Here is a 26,691-nt window from a genome sequence, read left to right as displayed (position 1 = left end):
AAACAGGTGGTTAATAACCACTTTACTATTGGAATAATAATAGAAATACCATCTAGATCAAGAAACTGAAAGGAAAATTATTTTAAAGTATTTTTTTAATTCAGGAACCCACTACGTACTATTTTGTTTTAAGTATTTTAAATTGAAACTATTGAGACATTTTTCTAGTTTATCCTTTTTCTTGCAACTCAACTTTCCCTCTGAAAATGCTAGACAAAATTACCCACCGCTTATTTGCAAGTCTTATCCACGTAAGTCTTCATCATACACTCACGTTTTCGTAATGACACCGTGAACTTTGCGCGAAATAACGTAAATCATCCTACATTAAACACGCATTTACGTCCACCCACGTAAAACGTTTACGTGCAACTCAATAATTCCTCCAATCTCGTAAATCACTTTCATTCGACTTTTTCTAACACTTGTTGATGGTAAAATGTTTCCGACAAGCGAAACGAAAAGTGTCATTTTCATATTCTGCAAGATGTGAGCCGTTGCGAATCGAGCCGGGGAAATAGGAATTTTTTCGAGAAAATAATTGAAGTCAAAGTTGAAGAATTTGGTTTATTGAGCGTAACGAATGGAGTGATAAAGACACAAACGAACGCAATTATAGAGCTGAGATTAGACATTATCTTTTAACTAAGAAGTTATTATAGAGCGGAAATTTGATTAAATTATAATTTTTGCCCCAGTCAAGACTCACCTAAGAATTAACTTAGAATCACCTTCCGATTACGGATTTGAATCGTAATTACAATTTATTAGCATTTAAGTACGAATTAATAGATTTTTCACCGGTCGCCTCTTTACTTACGGTAATTACCGCAATTCCTCAATTTAATTAAAATTTACATCCTCATTTCGTCCTAAATACCGATGGGTCTGTAAATGCAGCCAATTAATTAATTCACTTTATTACATTATGAATCAGGACTAGTCCAATTAGTCTTAGTCGCAGAAGAGTCCGATTTGCACAAGCATGGACCTCGATGACGTTTTGCCCCAAGTCGGCGAATTTGGACGTTATCAAAAATTAGTTTTGTGGTTTATTTTACTTCCCGGAGTTTTCCCTTGCGGGTTTCACGCTTATAATCAACTTTTTATGGCGGCAACACCTGACCATTGGTGTAGAATCAAAGAGTTGGAAGAATACGATGCAAGATTAGTCCGGAATATAAGGTAGATTTTGTGAAACCACACCTTCCGGGTGGGCTGAGGTTATTGAGTTTTCGATATAATAAGCGTCTTGGTACTTTACCATAATTAATCATGTAAACAATAGCGCGATAAGATCTTTTAACACCGAATAATTTTAGTATACCAACTGTAGTTCTGTTAGATGGACAAACAAGATTCAGTCAGTGTACAATGTATGATTTGAATTACACAAATTCTTTGGAGTTTTACGAGTCGGTGAATTATACCAACGTGAGGACGGTTCCATGCGAACATGGATGGGTTTATGATAAAGAAGGTCATGAGAATACTATTATTACGGAGGTAGGTTGCCTCTCCTAAAAATGACTTCAACACGGAAAAATTTTTCAGTGGGATTTAGTTTGCGATAAAGACCTTTCAGCCACTCTGGCTTTAGTTCTTTTAGGCCTTGGTGGCCTTCTCGGCAATTATTTTTTTGGTTACGTCCAAGATGGTATCGGCCGAAAACCTGCTTTCTTTATTTATCTCTTCATACAATGCGTCTTTGGCATAGCGACCGCCTTTGCAAATAATTTTGCCACTTGGGCCATTTTCCGCTTTGGAGTTGGCTTCACGGTGCCGGCAATATTGGGTACCCCTTATGTCCTAGGTATGCAAGTAAAGCTTACCATAACAGTGATTCAACCATTGAACCTGGTGCAGAAATAAAGACACTCTTTTTTGTAAATATTTTAATAGGAATACAATGAACGAAAAGGGTTTTTAAAATCCACAAATTTTTAATATTACTAAAAGTAATTTTTCACAACAATAACATCCATAATTCGTGTTTTGTCTTCTTTTTAACCAAAAAATAGAGATGTCTTGCACTAAGAATTTTCACATAGTTTTTAAAAGCCACTTTGGCCCATAAATAAGATGATTAAAACTTAATTTCTTTTAAATAGCCTTTTTACGAATAAGGAAATCAAAATAAAATTTACAATTTTGTGTAATAATATACTGGAAATGTGTTGAAACTGGATAATTAGCGATTGAGTCATAAATTACAGTGCTCAAGTTGCTTTATTTTGGCCGAAAATTAGGATCTAAGCAATTATTTTGTTGAACTATATTGATTTAGGTTGATTTCTCGCTTAAAATCCAAATTTATAGGAAATAGCACAAGCTACTTTATTTTGGCAGAAAATTAGGAAAACAAAAAGCTAAGCATTTATTTTGTTGAAATACATTGATTTATGTTGATTTTTGTCTTAAAATTGAGTCAAATCTATTGGAAATAGAACAAATTGCTATATTTTGGCTAAAAATTGTTCTGCTTTCAGCAATTGAACTTGTGGGTCCTCGACATCGTACCCTAGTCACAATTTTGATTAATATAGCTTATTCCTTGGCATTAGTTAGTTTAGCTATAATTGTGTGGGTTATCAGAGAGTGGCGAATGCTAGCTCTGGCTACAACTTTACCCTTTCTCACCCTTTTCCTTCACTGGTGGCTCTTACCAGAAAGTCCAAGATGGCTCCTTGCACAAGGGAGGATAAAAGAGGCTGAAAAAATTCTCCTTCAAATGGGAAAGTAAGATTTCTGTATTTTGTCACTTAAGAAAATAATGTGTTGTTTCTTTGTAGAATCAATGGAAAAAAATTACCGGAAAATTTTATTTTGAGTCTAACAACACAAGATATGAATCAAAATGTTGTTCAAATTGACTATGGAATTAGACACTTGTTTCAGTCACCAAACCTTCGTTGGAAGACTATAATTGTGACATTTATTTGGTTTACAAATACTAGTGTTTATGTAGGTTTGTCCTATTATGCCCCGGCTCTCGGTGGTGATGAATTTTTGAATTTTTTCCTTGCTGGTGCGGTGGAACTACCAACATATCTTTTTCTTTGGCCAGCAATGGAGAAATGGGGTCGTCGATGGTCGCTTTGTGTCAGTATGGTTGTTGGAGGTTCTGCTTGTCTTGCAACTTTCTTAGTGCAAAATGGTGATTCAAACTCCTCACAGTGGGCAAAAACTTAAAACTTTTTAGATTCTGTAATAACACTTGGTCTTTACTGCATTGGCAAAATGGGAATATCGTCTTCGTTTGTGGTTTTGCCATTGATGGCTTCGGAATTGTACCCAACTGTGGTTCGAGGTTTGGGTATGAGCGTGAGTTCAATGATGGGAATGTTGGGTCCGGTGTTTATTCCGATGGTTAACTATCTGGTAAGTCTTTGAGTTTATGGGTTTATGGGTTCGACAAGCTGTCTATTTTGTTCAAGGGATCTGATATGCTGACTCTCCCATTGATAATTATGGGTACGATGTTAGTGATGGGTGGTGCCTGTTCCTTGTTATTGCCGGAAACCTTAAATCAGCATCTTCCGCAGACTCTGCAAGATGCTGAGAAAGCCGGACTCGATTGTTTTGCATGCTGCACTCCTCCGCAACTAGACTCAAAGATACGCGCCATGCACGAAAGTCGTTTTTAATCATGATCGATCTGTGTAAATCACATGCACGTGAAATTGAGTGCATTGCCTCTTTCGATACAATTTCACGGTCTTTGTAGCCACCGGTAAATGGTAGACCCTCCTTTCAATTAGATCGTAATTACGCCGATACTGTGTGTATGTAGAACGAATCTGTAATGGATTTCTTACACTATATGCAATTTTTATTGTGCACTCACATTACATAAAAAATTAACATAAGTACCTATTTTGACCAACAAGTAAAAATAAACATTGAAACAAGAAGTTTTGTAGTAATTTTGTCTAAAACTATTTCCCGGAAAACACAACAGAACCAAAGATACAAAGTAAAGAATTAAGATAATAAAATAACAGAAAAAAATACGCAAAATCATTTGCGCAACTTGTGACATTATTATAACACTTTCGATTAAGTAAAGCGGTTTTATGAGTTTCTTAATCTCTGTAATCTACTCAACATATGACTCCTGGCAATAAATTAAAACTTAACTTACAACTTACACCATGTGCGAGATTTCATTCTATTTGATACGTAATTACAAATAAAAGACTATCTTTTATGTAAATGTAAATATAAATGTGATTTAAATATAATTTGATATAACCATACACGACAACGGTTTTCTCAACAAACTCACTCAGAACAGATTTTTTCTCTAAATACATAAAATTTGAAAATACTGAAAAAATACAGTTTTCTTTATTGGAGTGGATTAAAATACCTAAAGTAAAGAACAAAAACACGATTAAACCCGTCACACCAAACTTTTATTTCAAGTGTGTTTGAACACTCACTCACAGTGTTTGAAATAAAAGTTTGGTGTGACGGGTTTAATCGTGTTTTTGTTCATCGTTTCCATACCAAGAGGATCCAATAAGAAATACCTAAAGTAAAGTATATTAAAATTGAGACACGAATATACCTAAATGTTGATAATAGTTTCATCCAAAAAAAATCTAAAGGTTACATATTAATAACTCACTTTAGTTTAAAGAAAAAGTTTTTTTCTCAGTAATATTAAATAAACAGTTTACACATTAACGGAAACGGTAACCGTTGAGGTTCACGTACGGACGGACACGATGTGGTGTTGTTTCATTTTCATAATTATTAATCTTTGAATTAATTTAATTAATTAATTTATGATTGCCTAGAATAATAAGAAAAGCCGCAAGAAGCGCAGACTGCCAGATCAAGAAGACCATCAACGAACGTCCTGATTTAGCCAGGACATGTTTAGGTTTTTATTGTCTTGTCTTGTTTCACATTATATGTCCTGATTTATCTCGATGTAAGGACCAACACACCTAAGAGTGCAATTTTTTGAGATTTTCATTTGCAGCGAAAACAAAGTATCTTTCAAGTTTTAAAGTCTTCTTTTTGTCGTCAATTTTGATTTTGAATTGTCTGAAATCTAACCTTATGTCAGATTTCAGATTTGTGTTATTATTATTGTGTTGCATCTTGCATTTGAACGAAAACTCCAGTAGTGGTGAAAAGTTACGAGGCAACCTTCTTACTTTATACATCTTGAACATCCCTATTGCTATTTTAAAGTTTAACGTTTTAAATCCCAATTAAATACCTAGAACAAAACGTAGGCAGGTTAAGGTGCAAATTCTCCGTCACAACATTGGCGCAAAGCGCATAAAGGGCTCACACATAATAGTATTTTCATAATTCATAAAAATAAAAATTGGAGTTACCTTTAATGAATAAATGTAAATCCCAATTAACCAATTTCGGTTCTTTTTTCAATTAATCTAAAGTTCAAAGTGATTGGTTTCTCCATTGGTTTCACATTAAAATAACGGACCAATCACGTCTTTGTATTAAATTTTTGAATGAATCCAAAAATCTTAAGTGATTGGTTTTTTACATTTTTATAATGGCCGACTTTAAACTGCCCAATCACAATGCTTACAACTTTTACAATAAGTAATTCTTACATTAATTAAATCGAATAAATGTTTATTCAATTATTTAACAATAATTTGTGTAATTTTGTGATAGGCAACTTGCAATACCCAAATAAACCTGTTTAGGCAACACAAAATATTTCTCATTTTATAGGCAACCCCGAATTTATTTGCGATATCCCACAACTGTAATAATTTTTTTTTTACGACCCTAACAGAAAGTAAGTTTTTCCACTCTAATTTCAGAAAGGAAAGTGGCCAGTTATCTCTTTCATATTTTAAAATTACAATCATTATAATCTTCTAGCTGCAGAAACAGAAAATAGGACGTTCCATTTAAATTGTTAAAGTTATTTAACTTTTAACAAACTTTATTATGTTTTTATTTGTACAAATGCAACGCACAAAAACATTTTGAAAGTCTTAAAGCTTGTACTTTTTTCTCTAAAGTTGTAATTTTTTTTTTTCTAGTTGCCTTCAAAAACGAAGCAAAATCAACATAAAAATTTAGCTTAAAAACATCATAATGAAAAGTTACATCCAAATATGCCAAAAAACATATGGCATTTCATTTTAAAAAACATGAGTTTGTATTGTAACTTATTTTTGGCACACTCTGTAATCTGTATAGTTGAAAATAATTTCAGGCGATGCACTAGTTTAGTATCTATCAATTTCTTGTATACATTTTTTCAAATTTTAACATTAAAAGTCAATAATGGACTTTACCAATTCTATTTTGCGCTAATTGTAATTTAAGTGCTTGATTTTATTATAATAACTTGTAAAATCTCACTTTAATTCTTCACTTCGCTGACTTTTAATTTAATATTTCTTTGAAATTTTACGTTATTGATCGAAGCAACAAGTTGTTATTATGTAGTAACTAGGATACCGAAAATACAAACAAGAATCGTTTGCGTTACTTGCAGTCACAACAATGTCAATTTCGCAGGTAATTTAAAAAAATCGCTAATATATTTTTTTCAGCATTATTTATTTATAACCTTAGGATGATATCAGCGAATTCAATTCCCCTATAAAATCAGTACCTAGCGCATCTAAAAAACGAAACAAGGTAATTTCCCCTGTGGACCAATCGCCTTTTTCCAATCCTTTGAAGAAAGATGTTTTCGAAATGTTCACTATCAAAACGCCCTCAAGAGCCAAAGTTTTGACTTCTGATAGTCAAGACACATCCGAGTTATCTGACGATGTCTTCATCAAACCGAAACCTGTCTCAGTTTCAACCCCTGGTAAATCATACAGGGAAAAAATTAACGAAAGGTTCAAAAATGTTAAAGAAAAAGTTGGGAAATCTACAAAGAAGGCAAACGTATTCAAGGAAGCTGCGGAAAACATTCGCTTGGAAAGAGTGAAAAGGGAAAGTCACGATATAGACGCCGAGCTCGAATTAATGAGAGAACGTTTGAAACTGGGACAAACTCCAGAAAATAGACACAATTTCGAGTTTTTTTCTAGTGAAAAATGTCAAGAAGTTGAAGAGAAAGAAAGTGAAGATAATTTTCAATCAACTGACAATTTAACTGATGAAGGACCCGAATTAGTTTTTTCACTACCTAAACAAATAAAAACACTTGTAAGAAATTCAGAAGAAGCTTTATTTTTCAAGCCTCGAGTGTAAGTAACTGAGATACATTTAAAAAAATATGTAAAAGGAATATCTAAATAATTTTAGAAAACCTGTTGACATCATTGATAAAATCGAGACTGAAGAACCCAGATTTTTAGAAGATGAAGGCTTCTATACTCCTCCGAGTCCCAAAATATCCAATCAGCATTTATATCTTTTAGAACAGCGACTTTCATGTGACGACAAGTGAGTAGCCATTCAAAGATTTATTCCTAAATTTATTATTTTTAAATAAAAGAAAATGGTTCAACTGTGATGGAAAGCTAAATATTCTCGAAAATCCTTGTCAAAAAAACTCTTACCGTCCACGTTTGAAGCACCTTTCGGTGAAAGAAGTTGCCACTTACTTACCTGCAACACGTGAAAATAACGAATGTGAAGAAATTGTAGTTATTAGTGAGAATTTGCTCCAACTACAAATTTTATGTTTGAAATTTACTCATCACCCTTTGTTCAGTTTAGAACACGTGCTTTGCCAAAAACTCAAAAAGTTGTATTACGAGTATGAGGACAGTGTGGCAAAAAATGAGTTTATGAGACTTAGCGGGCGATTAGAAGGCCTGAGACGTGTTTTGAAACGTTTGGAAGAAAGTTCAAGTCAATCGGGAGAACAGTCAGATAGAGAAGATGACAAAATGGAAGCTTACAAGCGAGATATAAGAACACTACAAGAACAAGTTTTTGAAGAGGGAAGAAAGGAGAGAAACCGTACAAAAGAAATTTTGAAAACATGGAAAGCAATTAAAAATATGAGAGAAAATAATAACTATTCAAACACGTCTTTAAAATTAATAATAAAGAAGGAGAATGTCAATTACGAGACTGACAAAGAAAATTTTGATCAAACCTTCGAAGAATTTTACGAAGATTGTCTTGAAATAAATCGGGAAAAACCTCGTCGGAAAAGGCAAAATGAAAACGACATCCGACAAGAGTTGCGTAAACGTTTCAAGGAAAGTTTTAGACCTCCTGGTGAACCAATCCTACATTTCATCCTAACAAACGAAAACGAAGTAACCAAACAGGTGGAAAATTCGAAAGAAGTGTCGCGAAGAGTTGCTACAGCCACCACCAAAATCGCTTTAAAAATAGTTTGTAACAAAATGGAAGTGTGTAAAACAAGATGGGTTGCCCTCCAAGACGATTTTATTTGCAACTTCAACGAAACAATTTCAATTCAACTAACCAACATTCCCAAATTCCTCACAATTGAAATAATCGAGCAACCAAAGTCGCTCATTAAGAGAACCCTCGGAGAACTAGAGATTAAAATACCGACTCGGAATGTTTCAAAAATCGATAAAAAAGTAGCCAACTTTGAGAAAAGCGAAATCGTTCATTACAAACATGAGGGTGTGGGAAGCGGGGTTAAAATCGAAAATTTGGGCGATTCTGAACTGACCACTTCGGGTTGTTTGACATATTCCATGTCTTGGGATGTTTCAATAGCAAATGATAACAGTCCAGATAATAGCGCAAAAATTTTGGGTGAAATAATAGACAAGAATGGAACAATCGATTCGGAAAAGCTGGTCCAGTGGATGCAGCAGCGCAAACCTGACCCTCAGGATCCAAGAAACTCGATTTTGTACGAATATTCCTTAGATTGTGGCGACGAAATTGTTTCTGCATCTAATAAAAATTACTTCCGCTTGAGTGGGCAAGAATGGCAATTTTGCGACCCCAAACTAATCGAAGATAATCTAAGACTCAAAATTTTGCAATTGCGAAACCAGAATGAGCCAGAATTTGATCGAATGACAGTCCCAAACAGGATCAAAGAGATTCCCCTCGATATTTTAGCCGATTACAATAGAAGAGTGGCCATGGAACAAGAAAATTTGGTTGAGGAAGATGAAGACGATGACGACGAAATTGAAGCAAAAAGAAGCAAAGGGCGAAAGTTGTTAAAACAAATCCACATTAGAGTGTTTCAAAAGTGCAAGAATTCGGAAAATAATCTCACTTTTGAAGACGTGGTAGACGAGAAATTCATGCCTCAGTTGGAGTAAACAAACGCTTTCTTACAAATCAGAATACTTATTGTGTATTTTAGAAAACTTATCAAGGGATTGGTTGCTAATTTCCTTAGTTGGTTTCAATGGCGGCCCTTAAAACCGCCATTGTTCCCCTTACAAACAATTCAAGAATCAAAATCAAACGATTATAATTTGCAGAGTCAAGTCAAAATTAAGGTTCACGTAATTTCTGGTTTAAACATCCCTCTACGAAACACCAGTGAAACTATGGCTTTTATTGAGATTCAATATAATAATACCACTGTGCGAACAGCTACAAGTCAGGGGGCTCACCCTAACTGGAACGAGAAGTTGATTTTGCCACTGGAACCATCTCATTTAGATTATTTAAATCCAAACTCGCTTAGCGGCAGTGTCATTTTGAATATTTTCGATGAGAGTGAAACAGTTTTGATGAAATTTGCAGGCCAGAAAAGTCGCACATGGCTAGGGTGTGTGGAAATTCCATTATCGGCCATTTGCTCGAGTGGTGTAGGTCAACAATTTCTGTTTTTGAATCGTTTTCAAATTTGTGTTATAGATACAGGGTATGTTTAAGGTCAAAATCCCGCACATATTACTCGGATATCAAAGCAACAGCAAACCTATGAGAAATAACTCCCAAAATAATCAACAAACTTTCTTGAATCTTCATCTGACTATGGAACCTAACGTCCCTAAACTTAATCCTGCAATAGTTGAGTCTCTTCTCTTAAATTGTAGTTTTCTAATTTATTGTTACAGGATGAGCTTCCTTGTGCCGATGTTCCTTACATTGAGGACTACATTTTGAAATGGAACGCCGATTACAATTTCAGTTTTCCAAACCGGAAATTTTCAGTTTTGGCCATTGATGCGAATGCGACAACTTCTTGCATCATTCGCTACATCAAGCCTCTGGAACCTCCCCAAATAAATGTGGAAGGGTTTGATGTAACTCCTGAACAGTGTGCCCGATTTGTCTCCTTGATTCCCTTCACCGATTGCAACCAGTTTTACAAAAACATTTGGCTTTCAGTTGATGTAATTATTTGTTTCTTAGTAATGCAAAAGGTCATTTAAAATTTTCAGCGATTTTTGCACTACATGACTGGTTCAGTCATCGACCACGCTGTAGCATTGGCTTGCTATCTCCTCGCGTTAAAACTGGAAGTTTGGCTTCTTCTAGGTTTTGGAATTCCTTACGGTTCTACTGCCTATGTCCTCGTGAAAGAATATGACAATAATCGGGTTGCAAATTTTTATGTCTATGACCCGGTTTCAGGCAATAAAATCTACTTGACTGATGCTTTTTGTCCTCTTCAGCGCGTTTATTGTCTCGTTAATGAGCACAACGTAAGAAAAATAAATCACTAGCACGCACAGTATTGAAAAATTTCAGATATGGGCCAACATTCAAAGAAATGATGATGTGACAGTGATGAGATTTGATTTAACGCGACGTTCGGATTGGTTACCCTTATTTACCGCTCAAATATCAGCCCCGACTAATTCAATTCATGGGAAAATTACGTATTTGCCTCAAATAAATACAGAGGAATTGGAAATTATCCTTGACAGGAAAATCCGGAAGCGCTTTGCTAAGTTGAGGCAACTTGATCGAACGTTTTGGAATCATGATGTTTCCAACACTTTTAAAAGCGTTTTAGGGTCTTTCGAACAAGCCGAAATGTATGGCAAAAGTAATTCTGATGCTTTGGAGAAAATTAAGGAGAGTTGTGCTGGTTTTGAGGTAAGTTTTAGTGAGTCATATAGAGATGTCATTTCCTTTGATTACAGATGAGAGGTCAGATTTTTAATTTACCGTTCACCAACTCTACAACTATTGTAAAACGTGTCAAAATGTTTGGCTTGCATTTGGAGGAAGATGCCAATGTTCAGTTCGCATGTGCTGTGTATCTGAGGGCTTATCCAAATCAGGTTTTGACGGCTTGGATAGCTCTAGCTGCGATTAAAAACAAAAAAGCCGATGAGAAGATTGCGGAATAAAATAGGAATCAAAACATGGAATTAAAAGAATAAATTTGTTATTTTTATTATGTTAAAACGTCAATAGTTGTGTTGCTTTTCCGTGCGTAAAATTTCGCTGTTTCCCGCCTTGTTTTTACTAAAATTCTGTGCCCAGCACAGTCTAGATTTTCTAAATAACATTTGTTCTTGCAACATTTCTTGCATAACTGATACACACATTTTGAACCCTGAAACAAAATAGTATGTTAAAATGCGAGTTTCAGAAGACATCCATTCAAGCAAGACTGAATTACGAGCTGAGCAGCGGCGAGTAGAGAAATAAACGATTACTTGAATCTTTTATATTTACTATTTTCTCTATTAAAAAATTTTTAATCTAAAAAATTTTGCAGGATTTCATGATTTTCATGCTAGTCTGGTAATTTGATAAAAACTTTTGTCAAACTTCTACGCCTAGTGATTTTTTGGAAAAAACTCTACGGCTACAACAAAAAATTAATACACTCATTTTTCAATTATTGAAATAGTAAATTGGGTCTAAAGTAAATAATACTATTTTTGCATTTTTTTTCGTTAACTTTTCTCAAAAAATTTAAAAACCACCAAATTAATTAAAAGAGTTGTATTTGTTTCTACAAGATTTTACTAATCGAAAATGACAATTTACTTTTGCCTTTTTCGAATGCTTTAGAAGGTACATTTTTCAGCTTGACACACAATTATTTCGCAAAACTTCGCTAGAAACGAGCTAAGTATTCAAAAAAGTAGGCCAAAAACGGTATTATTTCTGCCATTTTCAAGTGTTTAAGCACGTTTTTGAGAAACAAACAAAAAAATTTCGACAAATTTCGTTTAAACAGGCTAAAAAATTACAAAATCAAATCGAAATTGGTATTATTTTTTAGCTTGTTTCGCAGGACTTCTTCGTTTTTGAACCAGACGTTTATTTGATTTGCAAAATGTTATCCAAATGCGCCCAAAAGTCACAAAAATAACATGAATTTAATATTTTGTTTATTTCACTGGATTTAACTGATCTTTGAAGAAAATTAACACAAAAATAGCCGAAATTGCTACTACGCACGTTTTTGTACTAAAATCTCCAGATTTTAGTACAAAAACAATCAACAAATTAAGCCAAAAAATGTATTATTTTAGCATTTTTCCAGTATTTTAGCACGTTCTCAACTAGAAATGCAATTATTTCGCAAAATTTTGTTAAAAACAAGCCAAAAAAACACAGAATTAGACTGAAAATAATGTTGTTTTTGCCTTTTTCTAAAGCTAATATTTTTAACGTTTTTTTACACGATTGTGCCATACCGAGTCAAAAATCACTAAACTGTTAAAAAAAAGAATATATGTTTTATATTATTTTTACCTAACTCTGTGTTGCCACTCAGTTTATGTAAAAAAAACGTAAACTTTCAACTGTATTGAAAAGATTTAAATCGTAATCCTGTAATCTGGTGAAAATAGGTATAAATTTGACTGTTTCAACTCGGATTTGGTGAATTTAATTTTTTTGGTAACACTGGTGACACGAAGCAGTGTTATTCATGGAAAATTATACTCGACATTTGTCGTTTTGCGTAATCTATAAACGAATTCTCAAGATTTTTTCATATTCGTCACCGAAAAAAATCGGGAATTTACTTCAAATTGTGACCAACATAAAAACATAAAATACACTAGGCTGCTAACGCACATACGAATGTAAAATAGAAAAAAATAATTACCAGAGGATTAACGCAATTAGCGCATTTGACTAAATTCCGCTCTAATGGAACAGAATCGGGTTTGTGTGGCCTTCTACTAATACGCCTCAGTTTTTTCATCTTTTTTCTACTAATTTGATTCCCCTCGCTATCTTCATACTGTCGTTTAGTTTCTTGTTTCTGGAATTAACAATTTGATTGATATTCAATACAAATATACTTAAGTACATTTGAGTTTTCTTCAACTTTTTTCAGATGCTCCTCGGGGCAAACTCTAACATAGGGTTGACACAACCACGGTGGAAGTGTTATATTTTCAGTGTTAGGCTTAGTGGTGTCTTGCCACAATTTGGCCCCCAGATGGAAAGGGTCATACATTTCTTTAATCACATTGACGATTCTTTTGAATTCGTCCATTGTGTTTGCGGCTCCTAGTTGTATCCTCAAGTCGTTATTTTTAGGAATTGATAGTCTGAAATTTTATTTTAGTGTTATAAAACAATAAATTTTGGTGTTCTCACAAATGATGGAACAGTTTAAATAAATGTCCCCTAATGTAGGACATTGGGCAAGGGTATTTGTCTACAAGGTTCAAATATTCTAAAGCTGGCTCCCATACAGGTGGATTTTGATGCATAAATAATGCTGGATTATACAAGTTTCCCTCCGCTGTCATTACTCCAACAGCCCCCGTTTCTTCAAGGCATCTATTTACATCTTCCATACACTGGATGTTCCCATTGGAGATAACAGGAATATCAACAGCTTCCCTAAAATTCATATAACAAACAATTTCATAATTTTCCTTGACATTAAGTCAATTACCTAACTGCCTTAACATAACTCCAGTCTGCAAGCCCCGTCAAGGGACCTTTTTGCTCCCGTGTCCTACCATGCACTGTCAACATTTTACACCCTGCTGATACTAGCATTTTCGCATAATCCACCGTTTTTTCCACACTTTCGAATCTCCGAACCTTGCAAGTCACTGGTACTTTGAGTTTTTGACTCAACAAACTTACTAAAACAACACCAGTTCGGCTTTTTCTCGAGATAAATCATTCAAACACCCACCAATTTCGTGCAAAAGAGGCCATTCGTCTTGTAAAAATGCGCCGTAGTGGCCCCTTTTCGCTATGGCTTGTGGACATCCTAAATTAATATCAATGGCACAACAATAGTCCTGGGCTAGAAGAGCCGCTTCGAGCATCACTTTGGGGTCATTTCCACAAAACTGCACGATTAAAGGCTTGTCGTTTTCACACGAGGCGAGGGCCTCATTGCGGTATTTGGCATCTCTGGCGAAAATAGCGCTGTGCAACATGGGGGTGTAGCACAATTGAGCCCCGTATTTCCTACTTAGAAGTCGCCAGGGTAATTCGCTGGCGTCCACCATGGGAGCTACGATTTTCGTTGGGGCACCGAGAGTGTCTCTCCAAAAATCCATGTTTTGAAAGACACGTTGCTCATAACCTTAAAGCTGACAGCTGTCACGTTAACGTGACTACTGTCAAATTTCTAGCGCGTGATTTGAAAGAAAAGTTTAAAATTTATACAGATTTGCACAAGCTGGTGCAATTTTACGGTTATAGCAGCTTCATGAAAATATGCAAGGTTGGACACAATTTCGCAGTATTTTTCTCATAATTGAGTTGTTGCATCATTTTTGTTTAATTTGGTAATTTATAAAATCTACACATTCCAGTGTATAATTTTTATGTTTGTTTTTTATCAGTTACTTTAAAAGAAATTGTTAATGCGTCATTGTTCTTAGTAGTAGTAAAAGTGTAAAAAATTTTCTCTAAAAAAGAGTTATTTTTACATAGATTTTTACATAGATTATTAAAACGATGCCATTCAAATAATAATTAAGCTAAATTTAAATTCTTCGATATGGTATTGATTATTTGGTAAAGCGAGCATGTTACTTGCAGTTGTGGCTCAATGTGTATTCTATTAACTCAAATTACTAGTCAAATAATCGATATTTTTTATATTAATAATAAATAATTAGCTCTAAATGATATTAGAAAATCTAAAGGCCAAACATATTTGGGTGAATATTAATAGAGGGTCATAAAAAAAATAAATTACAAATATAATTATTTATTAACAATAATAAATTGATGAAGCACATTTATAAACATTAATAATAAATTATTCAATTAATAACAGATGAATACAATAAATTATTTAAAAAAGAAACGTTTGCCTATTGCAGGGGTGCGTTCTAAATCAACATCGATACCACATTAGAGCTGATGGAGATTGATGGTTTTGTTCGCAGTTATTTCTAAGCTTTCGATTTTATTCCATAGTTGCAGTAAATTGTTATTGCTTTGACAATTATCAATTAAGTATCAAAAAATTATTATTATTATTATTATCGTATTAGAATATACAACATTTAGATTTAGTCACCATTCGATTGAAATATCAAATTTCTTCAAGTGGTCAAGAGCGTTGTGAAAACATGAACAAACGTCTCGCACAGATTATTAGACTTAACAAAATGACGAAACATTTAAGATTTTTTATAGACCTATAGATAGGTATCCAAAAATTGGCAAATCCAAATAAAGAGAATCTTTTACTTTACTGCTTTATTGTAGCCTTGACCAACTTTACTGATTTCTTATAATTTTATATTGTTATCTAGTTAACGTAATAATGGTGGACAGTGAGGTCTTCCACCACAAATATGAATGATAATTCGATTCAGTTAAAAACTGTTATACGTATTACCTATGTATTTTTTAAATTTAACGAATTTGATTATAAGTAATAAGTACATCTATTCTAGGTCTTTCTGTAATTATCCAAAATGTCATTTAAAAATAAAACAAAAGAAAAATTCTTTCTATATTTCACATATTTCTATAGCATCTTATTTCTTACTCACTGATTACCCAAAAAGATGTCGTTATGTTAAAAAAATATAAAAAAAAACACTATAGCGACGATATGACAATAAACCAATGGCGATGGGAGAACATTTTTTGGTAAAATCTTCTACTACTAATAAAATACAAAATTAGCTTCATCAATTATTGAAAATAGGTAATTAATACCAAATTTACATCTTTGAAGAACTAATCTATCTGCATAAAGAAAATAGTTCTAAAAACCATATATATATATGCTAAAAACCAATCGAGAGTTGGTTCCAGCCTTTTTTAAATTAGCTTGTATAGAGTGTTGCAGAGATAACCGAAAAAAATAATCATAGACAGATCAAGGTGTGACTATTTTTATAATTTGGATGTAGTATAATAAAAATATTTAATCAACTTTTGAATACAAAAAAGGGAAAAATCTGGTTAAAAAATAATTATCTTACCAATTATCCGATCCGATATTTTTACAGATACAACGCATTTTTTATATTTTTTCAATAGTTTCCAGAATAAGTGTCTTAAAGTAGTATATTTACGTTTTTAAAAAAACGTAAATTTAGGAAATTTTGCCTTAATAAGGTGGTGGTTGGTGATAAATGTGACAAAGTTTGAAAATATCGAAGTATCAAGTTTCAATTTTTCAAAATTTTGTCGAATTAACAATGAATACTGTAAATATTTCATGCACAACACCTGCATTAGCGAAATCGTTCAAAACGCTGCTGAAAATCACCATTACAAACCTCTAGAAAGTAAATTGTACTAGTCTATTACAGCACCCAAATTCGTGTTGAAATGGCTCATTGAAGCATCGGTTTTGGTTCGAAATAAGCTTTCTTTCAGACGCAAAATAGAAAAAATCTTTTTCAAACGATTGGGTTTCTCTTTTTTTCTTTTAATTGTTTCTATAACACCTGATGTGTAAATCTAAAATGGTAAAATATAACAGTAGATTATATACTGAGGTGGAAGATGCTCCATTACCAAGGCAAAAATGCCTCAAAAAGTATCGTTTTAAATAAAAATGGTACCTACATAAAAAATAAGTTAGATAACATATACCTACCATACGAACGAAAAGTTGGGACGGAGATTCCTTTGTGCGTGCCTATTTATAAAAAGAGTCTCAAACATCAAATTTTACCAAAAATGTTGATGATTGATTATTGTGTGAATAAGTTCCTATGATATGATTATTCGTCCTGAAAGATATCGATTTCTTTTGTATATTCGTATCTAATAAATAACCAGCGACTTGTTTGCGTAATCATTAGCATGTTACACCCTTTGACATATAGTAGGTATTTTGTAGACAAATATTTTTTTGAAAACTCGAGTTCAATCAAATATGGTTGTACCTATGTACTTTAATATAATCAAAAGCTTTCATAAGACTAAATTTTCTAATCATTGTAACTTGCCATTTAACCCCTAATCGCGTGAGAGGTCGCAAGTCCTCACTCATTCCAGATTTCAGTTTATGGTTGATGTTTCTAGGTCGTGTCGGTAAACCGTTTGTTCCTAAGAGCGGAAAACACTACAATTTCCATCGAGAAGCGTTACTTTGGCACGATGTTGATGAAGGGCACACTGGCGGCGGGTCATTATCATTAAAATGGACGCGTGCACGAGCCGCTGATGGCGGCCACGGTACAGTTCTGGTGGGACGGCGACGCGGGATTGGACAGACCGCTCTCCCGGATGGGGGAGAGGGCCGGAGTCTTGGGACGGTGTACCACGCTACGTCTCCGGCGGCGGTACTGGGACAGGGGGCGGCGGTTGCACCGCTGCTGCTGCTGCTGGAGGAGGGTGAGCGCGTTGGCCAACTCCATCTCGCTGACGAGACGTCGTCGAGGCGGATTGGGCAAGGCGGACAACGCGTTGGCCCGTCGCGACACCTCCGGGTACGCCACTGGCACGAGGTTGTTGACGGTTTGGACAGTCTCGGGGGTGTTCGATGATTCATTTGATACAGGCACCACTTGGTTATTTCTAGCTACGTGAGGGGATTGGCTGCGACGCCGGTTTTGACCCAAGTTACCTACAGGTGCCAAAATCGAAGGTTCTAGATTATTACGAATTTACACTGAATTTATGGATTGGACATATTTTTACATATTTACTTAGTACATTGTACTAAGAGACACCTAAACTGATCAATATTTAATCGAGCAATAAGGATTTATTACGTATTATAAAGAACTTTGCAGGTTAAACACAATTAGTGAATTAGATAAACAGGTGCTTTGTTAAAAATGGAAAATTTTTAGTGTTTGCCTTTGATCGGTTGTGTTCTTTCATACATAGATTTTCCATTACACCAATAATAAAATACCCATTTATGCACTATATGAAAAAAATACGAATTGAATAGATTCCTACCAAAATAAGATGAGTTACCTATTATGCTTTTACATCGGCCTGATTACCTTACTAATTACGTAAAATAAACTTAACTGATTTGTAAATTACCTCAATTTATTCACATATTACTTAGACGGCAATAATTAGGTATTAATTTTTTCATGTCTTAATTCCAATGAGGCTTTAATAAGTTTTTCTAGACAACAAATTTCTGATTAAATTAATTTATTTTGCTGTTTCAAAAGAATAAGTGTACGTTTATAAATGCGGCTCTGTGGGTTTTATACTCATTAATTTTTATGCAGTTTAATTATGCTTTTAGAGGTATTTTTATTAACGGCAATTCTTTTAATAGAGTATAAGAGCTTTTTAATTTATTACCATTCATGAAATTACAAATTGTTACAACACGCCACAAAAATTTTCGAATCATGCACAATACTTGAAGAATAATACATTACTCGACTTAAAAAAATAACAAATGGATTTTTTGTTTCACGTTTGGGTAATAGTAAATTACAGTGGCGCAACGAATCGGGAGTTTTAAGAGTTTAATCCCCTTTCATAAAATACTTCCGGACCATGGGATTTAATGACAAAAATGTTTGATGACAAATTGAAAGAAAATTTTCACTTCCGTATTTTTTGCCAATTTATGTTGTAAGTGCATAATAAGTATAATATACAGGGACATTTTTTAAATCTGAACATAGCCCTATGTTTAGTTAAAGAAATACAGATCAATCCATTGCCGTTATTCAATGAAAATCTCAGTATCGTAGCTATAATTTAATAAGAGCAACGAAATAAAAAATTGTAAATGAAAATGATGACAAAACAGACAAAAAATTACAGGCAGAAACGTCATCAAACAAATTTTTGCTTCGCCTCATGTTTTTGACTTTATTTTTGAAAACGCTGCATATACGATTAAAGATAGAAATAAAGTGTAAAAAACAAGTTGTATAGAATTAAATTCGCTGATGTATGCGACATCATACCACTATCTTCAACGATTTCAGCTCTACAGACAGTCAAAGATGTTTTAGTAATGAAAACATTTCGTCTGGTGGTGGCGTATCCCAGAAACCATTTAAACATAAACTGTTGGAGATAAAGCTATGGTGCAAATTTAATTCTCTACAACTTTGTCCTTCACATCTTTTTTTTCTATCTTTATTCGTATTTGCAGCATTTACAAAAAAGCAAAAAAATGAGGCGAAGCAAAAATTTAAGTTCTCATTTTTTTAATTATTGTTTTCAGAAAGATTTTTCCTATAACATCAATTTTTACCGTGAGGTACGAGTACTTAATGTATTATCTGCACGTAAATTCTCTGCTGTTTCATCATCATTTAAATAAAGCAATTTTTTATTTTGTTGCTCTTAAATATTATAGCAGGATACTGAGACTATCATTGAATGACAGCCATAGATTGATCTGTGTTTTTTCAAACTGAACATTGGCAATGTTCAGAGTTAAAAAAATGTCCTTGTCTATTTCTATTTCGCAATCAAGTACAACGAAAAGTAAAGTACAAATTTTCTGTCACAATAACACAACATACATTACATTTTCTTAAAAATTGCAGTTATTTTAATGAATAAATGCAAATCTGAATTTTGAATAAATCTAAAGTTTAAATGATTGGCTTCTCACGTTATTATAATAGCCGATCTCAAATGGACCAATCACATCACTGCCTAAAATTTTTGAATGAATCCGAAAATCTATCACAATGCACAGGTACTACTTTTACAACAATCCTTTCGTTAATTTATTAATAACAACTAATAGTTTTCTTAGAGAGTGCGATTTCCCTATAGCGAGTGCCTCAAAAATTGTTTGTGGTAGGTACAAAAAACCCGAGAAGACTATCTTTTAGAAAATTTTATATAGGTTAATTTGTACATAACCATTTTTTCGTAACAAACACGATTTTGTGAATATACGCGAAAAAGCATAAAACGGCACCTTTTTGGTGCCCCCTTGCGCCTCGCTTACAACGAAAGGCCGAGGATTTTTTTCCACTTATTAATGATGTTTAAAAAAAATTTGCTGGGTACGTGTAGCACAGTATGTATTTTTCTTTGTTATAATAGGCGCTTACCTAAAACCCTAAAAAGCACTCTGAGCTTAGCACTGGACCAATGACCGTGCGTCCTATGCGGCCGCCCCTCGATGGCAGGTATTCCCTTATTCTTGATTTTGTGCTTGCAAATGTTCATCAAACACCGCGGCTCATTAGGACTATCTGGACTATCCGGCACCGCTAAGCAGCAATTCCACTTCGTCCTGAGTTTTTTCGGCTGGCGTAGTGGCATCTCCGGCGCCACCGAGTTTCCCACACACACCTGGCAGTCCTGGGGCGTGGAGGGCGGCGTCGGCGTCGGCTCCGCGCAGTTGGAGAACGCCTCCTCGAAGACGGTGCACGTGACCAGCGTGGTGCGCGTGCGGCCGTCGCAGTGTAGATTGGCCGGCCGGTGCCTCAGCGTAGGACAGCGAAAACCGGTCTCTTCTTCGGATTGCTGCCCTTGCGACGGCGTAGGCTGGGTCTGCCTCTGCTGGCGAATGTACTCGTAGGTGGTGAGGCCCAGAAATGAGATGTAGATGTGGAAGAAGCAGAGGTGGAGGAGCAGACCGGCTGTAATAGCTGCGAGGATGCCCAGTGCGGCGACGACGGCAAGGAAGGCGGCGTCGCCCGTGGGCAGTGAAGAGGTGTGCGGAGCGGCTGTCGAGTTTTCCGCCGTCAGGAGGCCCTAAGGGAAGGGAGTTTAATTGAGTTTCATGCGACGGAAGTAAAAAGAGCGAAATTAATTCGATTTCTTGAAGTGAGCTGAATTGAGGACAAGGGCAGGAACAGTCGGCAATAAAAGCGGAAAGGTTATAAGTGCACGAGGAATTTCATTAAAGTTTTAGTGATAAATCTACTAGTAACATAAAATGTATTGTTGTAGGTATTTGTGTTTCGTGTCTGTCCTGTTCTTGTAAACCACTCTAAGTTGTAGATTACTTTGGACGTTTTTTCTTTTAATTAAGTTGTGGTGCCATTTTACTTACATAAATGATACTTCTACTTCTGATAAAAAATCAGTATCCCTTTGCATCCACCACTTTTATAATACAAAATAAATTAAAATTCCTAAACCGGTGTCTCACGTAAGACTTTTGGATCTAATAGCTCCGTTATTTGCCAGCGGATTTTTATGAAATTTAAAATGGAGACAAGCTACAAGGTGGACATTTAATAAGTCTTAATAAAATTATCTCAGGATAAAAAATTTAATTTTAATACATATTTCCTCAGTTTAAAATTAAGCGAAACTACTATTATATTATGTTATATTAAGTTAAGTACTAAAAAATAAACCTCTACACAGAAAATTAACAAAATCACTCGTTTCAATCAGCAAAAGTACGTCGATTATGTTGTTAAAATTTTGACCTAATTTTTGAAATTTTTTTATCAAAGTTAACTCTAAAACGTCCCCAAATAATATTTTATACAATCCTGAAAACCTGTAGTACTGAAGTGGTTAACCTAATAAATGCAGTTCCTAAATTACGTTATTAACTTTTTGAAGTTAGAGTTAGGATGATTGAAATTCGGTACCTAATATCGTTCTTTTTTTATAGCCGCCCATGTTTTTGCATCTTCAGCCACTTTTTACACAATTTTATTCTTTTTTCTTGTAAGCGCAGGTCCCACTTAGTAAGCGGGACCTCTTTCAAGGACAGTTTTTTGCTTATGGCATTTTTTATTAGCGATTGACAATTTAATATAAATTTTAAGTAATTTAGCATTTTTAAAAGTTAAAATCACATTTTAAGAGTTGTTTTAGTAATGCGGATATTAACCTCTACTCATTAAATACTCTACATTGTAAATTTCGTTAGAATCCGTTGGCAAATAATAGAGATATAAGATGTTAGGTGCATAACGTAGGAGAATTAATTTATAATAAAATAATTTTACTGTTTAAATAAAGATTTATTTACAATCATAAAATAATTATCAAATTACCTTGCTTGTGAAAAGTTGGAAAATATGACATTTCAACTTCATTTGGCAATTGGTATGAAATATCACAGTTCTGACTGAGAAAAGTCACTTCCTTATCTGATAGGTATATGAAACATGACAGTTCAGGTTGGGAAATGACCACTTCCCAATCTGAATTGTCATATATCATGTTTTTTAAAATGTTATAAATTTTTTAGTGGCTTTCTATTCTTAAGAAGAATAATTGTGAATAAATTGGTGGTCGTTGCTTTATCGTACCTCAGTTTATTGCTAACCGCGGTGCTTCGCACTTTGGTATTCACATTTCGCCTTAGTAATAAAGCACGTATAAAAAATAATATACTTTTTTTATAAAGTTAAAAGTACGAAACATTAACCAAAAATTGATGTACCTATCTGTTGAAAATATGTATTAAATTCTCTATTATCAATAACTCTCTGACACTTTAAGTGCTTAAAGTAGTTAACTTCCTGCTTTTTTTATTTGTTCCGACAAAACGGCCAGCTTTTCCACAAGTTGAAAAATTAAATTTTCTACAGCAAGGATATTGAACCACTTTAGTCGCATCTTATAATAAATTTATCTACACAAACATGTAGTGCAACTGCAACAAAGACATGCAGAATTATTTGTTAGTATATTTTAATGTCCTCGTAAAAATCTAAAGTAAATTTTTAGATATACAATAATTGACATGATATGATTACGAGTATAAGCACTTTAGACGAAGTGAAAATAAAACGAAATAGGAAATAAAACATTCAAAATAAAAGATAAAGAATCACTCTTATTTTAGAATTTCAATGTAAGAATCATTTATAGCAAGCTGGGTTGAGTTTTCTAGAATCTGGTAATCATAAGTAAGCATATTGTGAACAATCTCTTATTTTTAAATTTTGATTTATGTTTTTTTTTAGAAATATATATTTAAAGCATGGTTAGGAAGAACTATGTGGATGGGTATACCTAATATAAATAATAACAGGAAAAGAATATTTTGAAATTTATTTTCATAAAAGTAACAAACGACTTGTGCATCGTGTATGGTGATAAGAAAAAGGCGGTGCGGAACATGCATGAAGCTGCATCAGAAGGCGGTGGCATCATGCCTTGTTGTACCTGCAACTTGTCGGTGTCGATCCAGTGTGAGTGGTGCAGCGCCAGTTCGGCGATGGCGAGGATGGCCACGAGGGCAGCGGCGGCGACGGCCGTTGAGACACACATGAGAAAGGGCGCGTAGTTGCGTCCGCCCACACAGTGGTTGAGCCACTTGCAGTGGTGGTCGAAGTGTTGGACGCACTTGTTGCACGCGCTGCAGTGCTTTGTCCTGGGGCCGGAGGTGCGGATGGTGCACAAATGGCAACGGCCCTCCTCGATGACGTGCGCGTGTTTGGCGCGGTCCAGCTGGGGCACGGGCTCAGGACGGCGCGCCCGCAACGCCGGCTCGGCGGGGTCGAGGAGGGCGGCGGCGAGGTGGGCCGCCAAATGCAGCAGGAGCAGCGCCGAGAGCGCCGCCAAACACGCGGGCTGCGCGTGCGCGGGCAGCGCCGGCACAACCACCAGGAAGCCGCCCGCCGACAGGACGGCCCCCACCAGCCAGCCCGAAACCTGCAGGGGGTGCAACGGCAACTGGAAGCCGTGCTGGCGACGGAGCCGTGGCACCGTCTCAGCGTTCAGCATCGCTCTCCATGGCGCGGCGGTTCGGTGGCGACCTACACTCTGACTCAACGCGCTCTCACGTGCCTACTGCCAGAGTGGACGCCGGATTATCGACCGGCGACGTCGCAGGATGCGCCTCGACGCCACCACCGTCGTGACGTCGCCTCACTGCACTAGCGGACACTAATTCAAGAACAAAGTGACACGTTTCACACTAGATGCAATAATTACATTCTACGGGTCATTGGTGCATTTCCCGCACACATGGATATCTGCCCATGACAAATGCGGGAAGGAAACTGACATTAATTTACTTACCTACAGATTAATACAGTACGTTTCGCTCTAGACCACTGTGCTAGGTATACAGGATGTTCGGTCCAAGTCGCTCCGGCTGATAACACCTAAACTTACTTCTTTTTTTTCAAAAAGTAAATATTTAAGTAATAATATTCATTCTTGGCTTTCTTAATAAATGTATCAATTTTTTAGCGCATCCGGTGTTGCCGGAAATGCTACCAAATTTAGTTTTTCAATTGGAACATCTATGTTTTTTTTTTCCTTCAAACAATAATAATTGACATGAAAAATACTCTAAACCACTATTTATTACATTTTGCGTAACACAATGCTACCAAAAAACATCTTAAATCTTAGAATGGTATAAGGAAATTGGTCGCGTAGCCTGATTTTTAATTTTAAAAGAAAGGTGCAAATAAAAAAAAATGCTTGGATACAGTTTTATCTTTGGTTTATCAAATCTAATTTGTCAGTTGATGAGCGAGTTCTCTTATGGAAACTCTTCAATTTTCTTCGACTGATAACGGAACACTCAGATTTCTATTTTCTTGTTCTTTAACCACAGGTTTTTTAGTTTTAAGAAGCGAACCTATTTGTCTCAGTTGTTTTTCAATTCGACTAAATTTCCAACGATTTGGATGAACTTTAGTATTTTTCTCTATACTCTCTTTCAACTTCCGCTCTATTTTTATTGCACTTAAAAACACTTCAAGCTTATCTACCAATTCGTCGTAATTAATCATCCATTATTAAAGATATCAATAAGATTTATTGACAAATTAGGCTTTGTCAAACTAACAATTAAACGGTATCCAAGCATATTGCTTTTTGCATAAATACCTTAACAAGTAAAATCCGCCTACGTTGCAAAATTTGCAATAAAATTCAAAAATTTAAATTGTTTTCCGAGTGCATTATGTAAAAGTAAAATGTACTAAATAGTGGTTTACCGTATTTTTCATTTCAATTATTATTGTTTCGAGCAAAAAAAACATAGGTGTTCCATTTAAAAAACTAAATTTGGTAGCATTTCCGGCTGCACTGGACGTGCCAAAAAATTTGATGCATTTACTAAGAAAACGAGGAATGAATAGTATTATTTGAAAAACTAGTTTTTGAAAAAAAAAGTAAGTTTAGGTGTTATCGGCCGGGGCGACTTGGACCGAACACCTGTATACCAGGTGAATAAAAAGTATGGAACCAAACGTTTTTTGCCTAAACTATTTATTTTTGGAAGAACTAATTGATGGATGAAAATTTTTCGAAATTCAGTTTTGTTTTTGAGTTCTAAAAAAAAATATTTTTTTAAATGTCAACCCACTATAAAACCATTTTTCCCATGGGGGTTATGATTTAAGAATAACAACTAGCTACTCTATATTTAATTTTTTCAAAAACATTTTTTACGTAAAATGCAATTTTAGCAAAAAAAATCGCATAATTCAAACACAAAACATCATTTCGTTCTCAAAATACGATCATATTTTTTATATTACTTTAATTTATATTAATTATTATTTTCTGAAGACAAATGATTAAGAAAAAACGCTTGGTTTCATACTTTATATTCACCCTGTATACTATCTAAATGAAAGAAAAGAACAAGTTTCGGTGATCCCCAGCAGAAACTCAAAATGTTTAAAAGAAAAGTAGACTATAACATGTCAGGATCAAAGTTGAATTTTGGACTTAATTAAAGTGACCAAACATTTTGGATTTTTTTATCTATGTACATAAAGACCAAAATAAACAAAATGAATCGTCTAATGGTTTTATTTTATTATTTTTTACCAAATTGTAATAAAAATCGTATGACAAAAAATAAACATGAATCATAGATTTGAAAATATTCTTCATTTTCGATTAATTTGCTACAAGTTTGCGAATATTCTTAAAAACAAACATGCATTAACAGATTCGTGGTTTTCGTTTCTGTGAACAATTTCACCGCAACTTTTTATGTTTGCCGATATATCAAAGATCAAAGATGAGTTATATTTATTCTAATAAATTTTTGCTTGATTTTAAGCCTGAAATCATTTCCAATAAATGTATTTTAACAAAATAATTGTTTAAGTCTTAATTTTCGGCCAAAATAAAACAATTTGAATCACTTCTAATAGATTCTTGTTTCATTTCAAGCCAGAAATCTTTTAAAATCAATTCAACAAAATAATTGCTTAAATCGCAGTTTTCACCTAAACTAAAGCAATTTGTGCTATTTCCAATCAATTTGGCTCGATTTTAAATCATAAAACAACCTAAATCAATGTATTTCAACAAAACAACTGCTATAATTTTAATTTTCTGACAAAATACAGCAATTTGAGCCTCTTGTAAAATTTTTTGCTTGATTTTAAACTAGAAATAATTCTAAATCAATGTATTTTAACAAAATAATTGCTTAAATCCCACTTTTTGGCCAAAATATAGCAATGTGTGATGGAGTTTGGACTTAATCAAGAGTCTGAATGTGGTGGTAACTCTTGACCTCAGTATGCGGGTGTTATATTG

General features: G+C 34.5%; 4 protein-coding genes across 4 annotated transcripts; 2 read left to right on the top strand and 2 right to left on the bottom strand.

The window, feature by feature from the left end:
* Positions 1–977: 977 nt before the first annotated feature.
* On the top strand, positions 978–3,940 carry LOC123014619 (beta-alanine transporter). The gene is made up of 7 exons (XM_044413826.1): positions 978–1,185; positions 1,323–1,506; positions 1,555–1,813; positions 2,490–2,739; positions 2,793–3,157; positions 3,203–3,381; positions 3,438–3,940. Exons 1-7 carry the CDS (start codon positions 986–988, stop codon positions 3,645–3,647), a joined length of 1,647 nt encoding a protein of 548 aa, XP_044269761.1. The 5' UTR covers positions 978–985; the 3' UTR covers positions 3,648–3,940.
* Positions 3,941–6,490: 2,550 nt separating this feature from the next.
* Positions 6,491–11,474, top strand: LOC123014223 (coiled-coil and C2 domain-containing protein 2A). The gene is made up of 10 exons (XM_044413208.1): positions 6,491–6,525; positions 6,583–7,211; positions 7,270–7,410; positions 7,463–9,232; positions 9,281–9,734; positions 9,784–9,939; positions 9,987–10,265; positions 10,314–10,577; positions 10,624–10,974; positions 11,022–11,474. The coding sequence occupies exons 1-10, from the start codon at positions 6,511–6,513 to the stop codon at positions 11,229–11,231; spliced, it is 4,269 nt and encodes a 1,422-aa protein (XP_044269143.1). The 5' UTR covers positions 6,491–6,510; the 3' UTR covers positions 11,232–11,474.
* On the bottom strand, positions 11,253–14,417 carry LOC123014224 (tRNA-dihydrouridine(16/17) synthase [NAD(P)(+)]-like). The gene is made up of 6 exons (XM_044413209.1): positions 14,006–14,417; positions 13,757–13,952; positions 13,453–13,701; positions 13,160–13,403; positions 12,953–13,111; positions 11,253–11,440 (listed from the first exon to the last, which is right to left on the bottom strand). The coding sequence occupies exons 1-6, from the start codon at positions 14,376–14,378 to the stop codon at positions 11,279–11,281; spliced, it is 1,383 nt and encodes a 460-aa protein (XP_044269144.1). The 5' UTR covers positions 14,379–14,417; the 3' UTR covers positions 11,253–11,278.
* A 1,477-nt stretch (positions 14,418–15,894) lies between these two features.
* LOC123014546 (palmitoyltransferase ZDHHC1) lies at positions 15,895–24,055 on the bottom strand. Its single transcript, XM_044413716.1, has 3 exons — positions 23,338–24,055; positions 20,304–20,952; positions 15,895–17,869 (listed from the first exon to the last, which is right to left on the bottom strand). The coding sequence occupies exons 1-3, from the start codon at positions 23,896–23,898 to the stop codon at positions 17,439–17,441; spliced, it is 1,641 nt and encodes a 546-aa protein (XP_044269651.1). The 5' UTR covers positions 23,899–24,055; the 3' UTR covers positions 15,895–17,438.
* Positions 24,056–26,691: the final 2,636 nt, after the last annotated feature.

This window comes from Tribolium madens, unplaced genomic scaffold (assembly GCF_015345945.1).
Source record: "Tribolium madens isolate multiple individuals breed KSU strain unplaced genomic scaffold, Tmad_KSU_1.1 Scaffold_97;HRSCAF=244;Tcas5.2_LG3a, whole genome shotgun sequence".
In the NCBI taxonomy this organism is placed as follows: Eukaryota; Metazoa; Arthropoda; class Insecta; order Coleoptera; family Tenebrionidae; genus Tribolium; species Tribolium madens.
This window is presented reverse-complemented; position numbering and strand designations above follow the sequence as displayed.

Coding starts and splice junctions, on each gene's coding strand:
- LOC123014224 (XM_044413209.1), bottom strand. CDS start 14,378: ATGGATTTTTGGAGAGACACTCTCGGTGCCCCAACGAAAATCGTAGCT. Junction 13,702..13,756: donor AGTTATGTTAAGGCAGTTAG/GTAATTGACTTA, acceptor TATGAATTTTAG/GGAAGCTGTTGATATTCCTG. Junction 13,404..13,452: donor TTTAAACTGTTCCATCATTT/GTGAGAACACCA, acceptor ATAAAATTTCAG/ACTATCAATTCCTAAAAATA.
- LOC123014546 (XM_044413716.1), bottom strand. CDS start 23,898: ATGCTGAACGCTGAGACGGTGCCACGGCTCCGTCGCCAGCACGGCTTC. Junction 20,953..23,337: donor TCGACACCGACAAGTTGCAG/GTACAACAAGGC, acceptor CCCTTCCCTTAG/GGCCTCCTGACGGCGGAAAA. Junction 17,870..20,303: donor AGTGCTTTTTAGGGTTTTAG/GTAAGCGCCTAT, acceptor TGGCACCTGTAG/GTAACTTGGGTCAAAACCGG.
- LOC123014223 (XM_044413208.1), top strand. Junction 7,212..7,269: donor TTATTTTTCAAGCCTCGAGT/GTAAGTAACTGA, acceptor AAATAATTTTAG/AAAACCTGTTGACATCATTG. Junction 10,266..10,313: donor ACATTTGGCTTTCAGTTGAT/GTAATTATTTGT, acceptor TAAAATTTTCAG/CGATTTTTGCACTACATGAC.
- LOC123014619 (XM_044413826.1), top strand. CDS start 986: ATGGACCTCGATGACGTTTTGCCCCAAGTCGGCGAATTTGGACGTTAT. Junction 2,740..2,792: donor ATTCTCCTTCAAATGGGAAA/GTAAGATTTCTG, acceptor GTTTCTTTGTAG/AATCAATGGAAAAAAATTAC. Junction 3,382..3,437: donor TTCCGATGGTTAACTATCTG/GTAAGTCTTTGA, acceptor ATTTTGTTCAAG/GGATCTGATATGCTGACTCT.